Source organism: Glycine max, chromosome 7 (assembly GCF_000004515.6).
Source record: "Glycine max cultivar Williams 82 chromosome 7, Glycine_max_v4.0, whole genome shotgun sequence".
NCBI lineage: Eukaryota > Viridiplantae > Streptophyta > Magnoliopsida > Fabales > Fabaceae > Glycine > Glycine max.
The window spans coordinates 4,856,868-4,867,945 of record NC_038243.2 but is presented as its reverse complement, the minus strand read 5'-3'; the positions used below and the strand labels follow the sequence as shown (position 1 = coordinate 4,867,945).

Here is an 11,078-nt window from a genome sequence, read left to right as displayed (position 1 = left end):
TCCATGTCCTCCTGAGTCTAGGAAAATCTGGTCAAGAAGATATGTTCTGGAAGCAAGAATAAATGAATAATCCATTGCGTTGTGAAAAGTTTTATGCGCTCGTGTTCGATGTTCGGGGTAGAGGACTTTTCACTGTCTTCAACTGGTCACTTTGTTGAAAGTTTGAAAACCATCATCCCTTTCTGGGTTTCTTCAACTTCCTCTTTAACCTTAAGAAAAAAATGAAATCAGTAAATATAGTATACACAATGATGAAAGACTAACAATTGTCTAAACTTCTGTATTCCATACCACTGTTGAATTATGAAACTACAATGCAAATTATTACCTCTTGATGTTGCGGTCACTAATACCAAATACACCTTTCATTAATGTGTTTATATCGACAGACCGTTCCTTGATCATCATATCATGATACATTTTGCTGCCAATCTCTGCAATTTGTTCCTCCACTTCTTCTAGCGGATGGCATGCAAAAGTTCAGAAAACATTCATATAATCACCCCTAAAAAGGAATAAAAAAGTGTTTAATCTCTGTGTACTATCAATATAAAAAGTTTTACATTGTCAAGTGTCAACCTATAAAAAATCATGTCAGGTATGATTTTTGAGATAATTATTTTGAAAGTCAACAAATTTATCATACATGATAATTTGTGATTAGAAAAAATTCTTGTGTACAATTCAATGCACTAACAGAAAAGAAACAAATTAACTCCGTATCAATGGGCAGAAGAATTATCATTAACACTGATATTTCATCTGTAATTTCATGTGTGCCAGTGAACTAGTCGAAACTGGAAGCCAAGAACAATATATATAACATACCAGTATGTGTGAAAGATCTAACCACCATAAGTAATCTTCCTCTTCGTCGACTGCATATTCACGATATTTGCTAACCACTGCTTGTGGTCCAAACAACTCCATCTCTCTTTTAATCTTGTTGAGTTTCTTTTCCATGAAACTCCTATTCCTATCAGGTAGTTTTTCCATTAGTTCAGCTGCTTCCTCTATTTCTTTTTCAGTGATCCATCGATCCAAACCCTTCGCCATATCCTTCATTATGGACTTTACTTCTGGGTCTGTCTCATCATTGTAACAGTCCAAAAAACCTTGGGACCATTTCTTTGTGTGTTGCCAATATTCCTTCCCTGATTTTTTGCCAACTTTAACTGAACCATCACTTCCTTCAATAATAGTCTTTGGATTTTTCAACTTCTTAATAGGTACTGTAGGGCCATCAACCTTTTCCTGTAAAGAGGACTCAGCTGATGTTATAGCAAAGCCACTCTCATCTTTCTTCACTGGGTTCATATTTCCAGTGGAACTTGTCATTCTTTCATCGAGGAATTCATTTAGAAACTCGGGAATTTTCTCCACGGGAGGCCCCTTCCAGCGTGGTATGATTTTCTCCGGTGGGTCATATATACTAATGCCATCTAGAGGAATTGAAGACAACTTTTAGCATCATGTTTAAATTTATTCAGAAGATAATGCTAGCTGATATATTTTAGGAATTTCCAGGAACATATTAATCCTACAAAAGAAGTTGCTGAAATCATTTCAAGAATTTAAAAGTTGAGCAAATACTGTATATTGTATAGTTTTAGAATCAGGTAATTACCTGCTCCGTAATCAAGATTTTCAATGTTTGAATGGAGCCATTCATGTATGTCAGAAAGTTTTTTATTCTCTTTCTCCACTTTTTTCTCAAGACCACTGAAAAATGTGTCCTTATCTTCATCATTCATCAAATAAAATGGGTCCCGTCCAGACAGCTCATTCTCACGGACTCGAAAGACAATGTCTCTAAGATGATCATCCTGCATCCAGCCATGTAGTTATTTCTAAATCCTGCTCTAATTTGCTTAACTATAGGCTCAACTTCATGGAAGTTTTTCTCCAGCCAGTTTTCTGTCTTTCCAGACGCCCTTGTCTCTGTACTAATGCCATTAACTTCACTGTCTAAAGTGGTGCCTGACTTTTGATGGTTTCTTATTCCAGGTTTGAGGTAGTCATCCTTTGTTGTGCCAAATTCCTTATTCTTCTGATCAGAATCTTCACTGGGATTTGTGGCAGGCTTAGAATCTGATAATCCATTTAAAGCATCACTCTTGCTATGCTCAACTTCAATGAGGTTTTTGTCCGGCCAATTTTCTGGCTTTACAGGTAGCCTTGTCTCTGTACTAATGCCACGGACTTCATGGTCTAAAGTGGTCTCATCCTTTTGAAGCTCTTCCAATCCAGGTTCAATACCAGAATCTTTGATGTATTCATTCTTTCTTGGGCTAACATCCTTATCCTTCCGATCAGAATCATCGCTAGAATTTATGAGAGGCTTAGAATCCGTTATTCTATTTAATGTGCCACTTTTAGACACAATTGTATTCTTCTCAAATTCTGGTACTTCTGGTCATTTAAATCAATAACACTTGAAGACTTCAAATCAGCAATATTTTCTTTCACAAGTTCAATTTTAGATTTTGTGCTAGTGCCAGGATCTTGTTTGTCATGTTTTTTCGAAAGATAATCCCTAGCTTCCTTAACAGACTGTATGATCCTAGGTTTCTTCTTCACAGAATTTTCATTTGTCATAGATGAGCTATTTATTAATAGGAGTATCCGAGGGCTTGTCATTTTCGCTGTACGTCAGCTGCACATCATTTTCAGCAAATTCTATTTCCTGTTTCTTGATTTCCCTATCACCAGGAACTATGGCATCCAAAGAATATAAATTGCCTTTATCTGCAGAAACTTCCTCATGCAGGACCGAATTATCAATGCTCTCTGGAACATCAACAGAAACTGATTGCATAATGGTATTACTATCTGTCGTTTCCTTTGAAACTTCATTTTGATGATTACTCAAACCATCATCTTGTTCACTATCATTGGATGATATCTCAATCACAGGGTCATCCATTTCTATATCCTTGTTAACTACAACACTATCACTTCCCTCAATTTTCCGTGCCCATCTAGCCATTTCTCTTATTTATTGAACTTTATAATCCATCTCCGTGAATCTAGTTTTCACTTTATCAGACGAATCATGTACTACCGATTTATAAACAGAATCCTTAACTTTCAGAATACTATTCCTAAGTTGTTCTTTATCTAACTGCTTCTTAATGTCCACCGCCGGTGTCTCCCAAGGTTCAACAACAACTTCAACAGTGCCCTTCGCCAACTTCTCTTTCTCCTCTCTTGCTTTCATTTTCCTTCTCCATTGCTGTATACTCCACCTCCTTATCTCCTTCTCCAAAAGCAACAAATAACTTCTTCACCATCCACACAACAACCAACACGTACAACACTTTCCTCCCAAGCTCCGAAAGCCTGGGAAGCAATCTCGGCTTCGCAACAAAACCTTGGACAGCCTTAACAAAACCACCCTCCTCCTTACCTTAAACCATAAACTTAGCCACAGAACTATTCCTTGCAATCACATTATTCCCACTCTCCATCTCCCTAGCCATGTTTACCTTGCTTCTTTTCAGAATCGGGTCTTCATCAACAACCACCCTCTTGATACCTCCAATGGAATCTTCATAAACAGTGAATATACGACCAGATCCTACACCCCAATACTCAACATCCCTCTTGTACTGGTCAGCCCAATTCCCCAACTTATTCCACAAAACAGACTCACGCAAAAGCTTAGACTTTGGTTTTTCAACTTCAACCACATTGTCAACCCCCTGAACACCAACACCACTCTCTTCAACGCCATTGCCCGAAACAGAGAAAGGGTCGTTGGGAATCTGATTAGGGTTTACCTTGAGATCAAGGAGGAGCTTCTTCCTCAAGGAGTTGCGGCGGTTGCTGGGTCGCCCGGAATGCGCCCAAGTTTGAAACTTTATGACGGCGAAGCGTGATAGGTAGAGTGAAAATGGAGTTCTGAGAAATGGGGATGTGGGTTTGGAGTGGTTTGGTGGGAATTTTAAAGTGAGGGTTTGGGGGAGGCAAAGAGTGGGGTTTGAAATGCTGAGAATTTCCATGAATGAAAAAACAAAGCTACACAGAATGAAGTGGTGATGGCATGGTTGAATTTAATGAAGCTTTTTTGCCGAACTATGTGTTGTGAGCAATGGAAATTTGTTTTTCGCTGAAACCTGTCTTGTTTAGCTGAGATTGCTGCAGTTAAACCCCCAAACCCCAAGCAAGACGATAACGTCCTGCACCGATCCAGCACACGTCGTCGTTTTTGGTGTCAGTGGCACAGGCTAAGTACAAAGCAATTTGCCGATTTTAAAATGCATTCATTTTTTAAATGATTTAGTGCAACTTTAAATATATTTTTTAGTTGGTTTTATTCTTAGAATATTTTATTTTTTATTTTTAATAATTTCTGTGAAACTAAGTAATGACATGCCAATATGCCATGTATTTTAATGTGACATATTTTAAAGCTATTTACTACTCTGCCTTAGTGATTTTGTCATAAACTTCTAAAGGATAAAACCTATTTAAAAAATAAAGTTTACATATTTTTCTATAAAAAAATAAAAAATTCTGACACGAAGTGGCTCGAAAGTGTATGTGTTTGCAATAATTGCGAGTAAAACTATTTTGTTAATCACTTATGTTTATTACTTTTATAATTAACTATATTAAATAAATTTTTGTTTGAATATGTTAGGTAAAAGGAAATTTTTAAGATAACTTTTCATTAGAAATGCTTTATAAAAAATAATTTCTATAAAAATCATAAAAAAAATGTATGAGGTTAATTATTTATAAATACAGTTTGTGTATAAAATATTCAAAAAGGTTAATAAAAGAATACATTAGTAGCATTTAATTTTTGTAGAGTAGGCTAAATCGCTATTTAAATATGCTGATTTGGCTTGAAATCTAGTCATATATATGAAAAAAGCTCAATTTAGAGAGAAAATTTAATTCGTATAGTATAATGTATTTTAATTATAAATAAATTCAAAATAAAATAAAGTTAAATGTTACGTAAGGGAACTCAAATATAAATTTTATATTCCTGCTTTCAATTTTTTTGATTTTACAAAAGACCTTCAGTCCTTCATTCACAGTCTAACGTCTATTGTTATTTATATAAAATTTAACCTTTATTATAATATTATTTTTCTCTATCTTAAATTATTATATAATTTATTTTCTTTATATAAAAATATCGTACCAAATTAATGTTCAACTAATATTTGTCTTTTGTTTTCAACTGTTACTACATGTTATTTTACCACTAAAATTGTACTCTGACCAGCTCTACTAAAATTGAATTCCGTTTTGCACCATATTGTATACAATTTAATAAATTTCTCACTTCTTGCAAGGTGATATAGTAGGAAAAGAAGTTGCTTGCACAATGTAATTTTGAGGTTATTTAGCACTAAGTATGCGGCAATATAGGGATTTGTTTTGAATTACATTATAATATTTGTTAATTGTTTTGTTCTCTTGCACATAGAGTCAAAAGAATTAAATTAGGAAGAATAGCAATATTTTGGGACGAAAGAGAGAATGAAGGTCCTGGCCCATTGTTCTTCAATACAGAGCATGTATATTTTATTGAGAATCCAAGACTTTTGTCTTGCATGCTCCATAATTGAAGTCTAAAGTCTATATTCACATGCATGGTGAAATTGCGGTGACATTTCTTCTCCAAACATTCAAAATTAAGAATGTTCATCCTTGTCTCCTATGCGTCCAATCATTCAATAAGATTATTAACGTGTGTTAGTAACACATTTTCATCTCCAAGACGTGGATCAAAAAGAAGCTACAAGTAGCTTCTTCGTCCTTTAATCCTTTTTTACTCAAAAAAGTTATTAAACGTGGATTGACGCGCCAGCCCAAACAAGCACTATGTTGGTGTGTATTTTAACTCAAGTCCTATTATGAAATATTTAAGTATGAGTTTTCAATAACTCTAGTTCCATTATAGTACATTGTTTGGGTTTTTTTAATACTAGTGTAGAGTATGTAGTAAGACCAATCACGGACATTGACCAACCTTTTACTGTCATGTTCCCGTACGTACAATTCACCAAAAGTTTGACGCGTTTTTTTTTTAAATGAAAGTTGTGATTTCATTCAGAAGCAATAAGAAATAAAATTGTTCCTAAGTTTGACGCGTTTTTAAAATCCTTGCTTTGGTGTTTTATCTTATAATAAGAATAATTTATATTTCTATTTTTTATTTCTATATAGTACATAGTAAACGCATGCATATAGATGAGCAACACAATGACATTTATCACAATATATTGATGATTACAATTTCTAATCGTTATTGTATTCTTTTAAAAGAAACTAGTAAAATTCCAAGCTAGTTGCCAAGGCAAGACAGAGACATTAGCACGAAATTTGTATAAAAATTGAAGAAAAAAAAAAGAGAAAAAGAAAGAAGAAAACTCACTAGCTAGTCACTGCATATTGGTCAGTGTTCGTTGTTGTGCTTTTAGAAAAGTTATCTATAGACACTCCTGCAGTGTTTTGGTGCTTTCTCCACTATAATTAAAGTCTCTTTCACAGCTAGAAATAGAATCCAAAGACATGGAAAAGAGAATCGATTTGCTCTTTCCTGAGCTATTTCCTACTAACCATTTGACAACTTAATTAATTTCTCTATTAGTATGTACCTGTTAGTTAGTCTGCTATGCTATGCATGTGCTGATTGGAGCTCGCATTTTGTTACTGGTGGTCAATAACTTTTCCATGTTTGATTGAGATTATTTATATGGAAATAATTACTTTTCTAGTTAACAAATTATATAAAAAAAAGCTATAAAAAATCTTCAAATTAAATTAATTAATATAAAACTCGTATTCATTGACAGAGGGAGCCAAAAAGTAAGAGACCATGGAGTTCTTCCTTTAGCCCATATATATACGAGTGACACTACAATGTCTCTATGACTCTTTGTTTCTGGTTTGAACAAGAGACGTGAGCATTTTGGAAACAACTAAAGCATCCAAATGAGTCTTGATAATTGCACATCCAAATATTTTAAACATTTCTTTGACACGGTTTATATGTGTGTTTTTTTCTTATTAATATCAGATATTTATTACATTTATCTTTTTCATTATTTTGTTAACTTTTGAGTGTATAAATGTATATTAGCATACAAAGTGTTTATTTAATATTTTGAGCAAATTAGATTCATTTTTCTTGAACTTAGGACTTATTACTCTCACACTTATTCATGGTTTGGGTCGTAGGTGGTTGGTGGTGATTTGGTTGGTCACGATGGTGATAGAGTCTAATAAGTCTTAAATTCAGAAAAAAGTAGTCTAACTTACTCTAACATTTTCCTTCTCAAAATATAGAATTCATTCCAAAAAAATTAATAAAAATAACCTCAGTGATTGGGGATCCACGTGTCCACCTTGACATTGACATCATTCATTTCTTAAATATTCTATCAATTATTTTTTACACTTCTCCCCCACTACATTAATAAGATCTCAGATCCTAATGCCCTCTCAGACCCTTTCTACATTAGTAAGATGGTGACATAATTTAAGGTTTCATAAGAATTTGATTAAAACATAATCCCAGTGTAAAATCTTTTGACACATTCAATCAAATTCAGATAATAACATTATTAATAGTTAACTTTATGTTACCTGTGGAGTAATATTTTTTGCAAAAAAAAATAAAATAAACAAATTTGCTCAGAGCAATTGGTTCCCATTCATTCACAATGGTATGTACAACACAATGGAGCACACAAAGCATATATACTCATACAGGTGAATCATGAATGCACGCATTGCTGAAGCATAACAAAAACAAAACAAAAACATAAAGCTTAATTTATAATTCATGGATTGATATTTACTCAAACAACAATGTTTTCTCATTAATCCCTCCATTTTAAATAGCAATTTTAGAGTACATATATAAAAATAACATCAGTACATAGAAATTTGTAGCATTTTAACGAGCTAACTATTTCTTATTGTACCACTAGTAACTTGTAAGTAGCATTTCACTAGATAATACGATAAAAACATCAAGAGTAAGATACATAAATTAAAAAAAAAAAAAGGAATAATTAAAATAAGGGGAAAGGAAAAAAGATGTGTTAAACATTTTTTCAATCACGCGCATCCTCTTGGGGCAAACCCGACCCGAGAACCCGCCAAGTCAAACACGACCCGAAACCCTTGCTGCTGAATGTTCCCGATAATAGACAACCCACTCATCGTTCCGGCGAACGCAAAGCAAAAGCTCCCGCTATTATCCACCGGAACGAGATAATTCGCCGCCGGCAACGACACGTCAGCGCCCCGAAAATGCAGAACCACGGTCGGAACCTTAACCTCCGACAACCCCGAAAGATCATAGCACGTGTCAAAAAGCGAGAACTCAGGCGCGCGCTTCAAATGCGAAGCCCCGACCCGAAAAGCGTCTCTTAATGACACGTAAGCAGGGCGCGTGAGGCGCGTGACGGAAGTCCCCGAGTCAATAATCACCCCACCGTTCCCGGTAGAGTCGAGCCGAAAGAACGAAGCCGAAATTCCCCGAACCGGCGCGCCGCCAACGCTGATCCCAAGAAGCTCAACATAATAAAATGTATCAAGCTTAGGGTTTTTAACTAAAGGAGTGAACCGGGCGGTTCGAGAAACAGCGGAGTCACCGAACACAATGGAAGACGGTTTAGCGGAAGCGGTTCGGTCGGTTAGGCAATAAGAGAATTTGTTATTGAACCGGGTTCCGGTCTGGGTAGGAAAAGACAAGCCGCCGCGACCGAGGCCCAATAAACCTGCGGCGCCCACGAAGAGTCCCTCGTTGTCGTGGCCGCAGCCGATGGCCACGCGCGGGACTGCAGCGCGTCGGAACGTGAGAGTTTCCGTTGAGAAATCTCCGAATGTGAAGGAGCCGTCACCGTAAGAAACCTGGTACTGGCAAAGGTTGTTTTTTAGGCTGCAGCCGGGGGAGTCGAGGCGGCGGCAGAGAGGGGAGTAGCAGGGGATTCCGGCGAAGGATTTGGATTTTGATGGGTCGAAGATTTGGTCGGTTTGGGAGTAGCATTTGGTGCAGGGCTTGCATTGGAGCCAAACGACGTCGCTTCCGGTGTCGAGGACCATGTAGAGGTACTTCGGAGGAGTTCCCACGCCCAGGCGCGTAAAGTACTCGCCGCTGCCTTGGGAGAGACCCGATACCACGGAGCTGCTGAAACCCGACCCGGGGTTGGCGGGTCGGGTTTTGTTTGTGGCTGCGGCTAAGTGGGTGAGGGTTTTGACCCTTGCGGCATCGCGTTCGAGTCTCAGGTGGAAGAGTTGGGAAGGGGTTTTGTTGAAGGAGAGTGCGTCTATGTGGTGAAGGGAGAGGGATGTGGTGGGTTCCGGGTCGGGTTCTACGGTGGCGGATTCGGGCCATGAGAGTGTGGGTGGGTCAGGGAGGGTATGGAGGAGAAGGGTTTGGGTTTGGGAGTTGTGTGGGTTAGTGGAAGTGGCGGAGATGCAGAGGAAGAGGGTTAACAAGGAAGAGAGACAGGGGTACTTTAGTTTCTCTTCCATTTTGGAGGGAAGGAAAAATGGGAATGGGATAAGAGTTCTTGGAAGGTGGCAGGGAATTATATAATGAACTGTGAGGTTTTTGGAAAGGGTTCCCAGTTGCTGATTTTTTTTTTGGGATTAACTTGGTACTTTGGTTGATAAATAGTTTTGTCTTTTAAATATTTTAAATACTGGTACTGTGTTGTTAGAGATTTAATTTACATTGTACAAACAATTTAGTATTTATTAAGGAAAACTAATTCAATAAATGCATCTTAATTCTTTAAAGAAATTAATCTTTTAACTTCTGATTAAAGATATTCTATGTTAAAGTAAAAGTTGACTATTTTTTAGTCATCCTGAATGAATTAAATGTTGATATCTTGAAGTACTCAAATTTATTTAAAGCATTTCCATCCTACATTCTCACATATGTTTGTACCTCAAAGTAAAAGTTATTGTTTACATTTTATATTTTGGTGAAAAGCAACAAATTTTTATCATAATTTGTGAAACTATTATTATTTTCCTTGCAGCTTCTCATGTTCATGTAAAACAGGCACATTCCAAGATTCAAAAGGCAGCACAAACAGTCACATTTGGTATTTTTTTACTTCCTTTTACGGTTTCTGTTAATTTAGGTGTTGTAGTGTATAGAAAATTATTAATTTACCTGTGTAAGGAAGAAAAATTCAGAAATTGTCATGCAAGACTAATTATGGTAGTTACACCACTTTGCTTTAATGCTTGGTTGGGTGAAACTTCTTTGGCTTGTTCTGCTGAAAAGTCCCGTTAGTAAGACTGAAGAACTTTTTCTGAACGTTGAGTGGATACTAGATTTGTTTATTTTAGATAATTAAAACTAGTAACTTTTATCATGTAAAACTTAAAAAGAAAAAGTCTTAATATGTGCTAAATTCTCCATTTTAAAATAAATTAATCCACCTCAACACTCAATTCTTAACTGGGCGCAGTAATTGCCGTGGGCCACTATTGTTTCCAATTGGATTATCTTCTTGTTCTTAAAAGACGTACCGATGTGAATGTTTTGAACATTTGCATATTAATGTAAGGCTGATGATGCGGTGCAGAAAAGGAAGACATCGCGTCAACTAGGGCATGTGGAATATGCAATATATAGGAATATCTTAAGACCCTTGTGAATCCTAGGAGAAAAATTGCCTTCTGCATAAAGTGAAATGTTCCTTCGTCATAATTAATGTCATCGTTTTATTTTTTTTTATATAGTGAAGTTACTTCCTTTCCATGTAAGAAAAAAAGAAAACCCATAAACTTTCTGTAATTCTTGGTATGTTATAGAGGAAGAAGCGCTCTCAAAGTTCAATGTTGAGGAGTATTTATAAGAGAATGCAATTTCAGTATTTTAAAAAAATACAGAATATTAGTACTTAACACTTTAAATATTTAAATTTGTTTCAAACGATTTTAAAGTAACATTCTTGAGCAATATTTCTAATCTTCTTTTTGCTTGTTAGATTTTGAAGAAGTTGATATTGCGTATCAATAATTAATTATTGGAATCAAATGATCTTTAACTTAGAAGTCACGGTGGCTGGAGTAATAACATA

At 35.9% G+C, this 11,078-nt stretch overlaps 1 protein-coding gene and 1 pseudogene across 1 annotated transcript; both read right to left on the bottom strand.

The window, feature by feature from the left end:
• Positions 1 to 525: 525 nt before the first annotated feature.
• On the bottom strand, positions 526 to 2,598 carry LOC100792040 (uncharacterized; annotated as a pseudogene).
• A 5,223-nt stretch (positions 2,599 to 7,821) lies between these two features.
• Positions 7,822 to 9,559, bottom strand: LOC100791511 (aspartyl protease family protein 2). Its single transcript, XM_003529838.5, has one exon. It carries the CDS (start codon positions 9,508 to 9,510, stop codon positions 8,089 to 8,091), a length of 1,422 nt encoding a protein of 473 aa, XP_003529886.1. The 5' UTR covers positions 9,511 to 9,559; the 3' UTR covers positions 7,822 to 8,088.
• Positions 9,560 to 11,078: the final 1,519 nt, after the last annotated feature.

Bases quoted from the DNA above. Each gene is read 5' to 3' on its own strand.
- LOC100791511 (XM_003529838.5), bottom strand. From the start codon at position 9,510: ATGGAAGAGAAACTAAAGTACCCCTGTCTCTCTTCCTTGTTAACCCTC.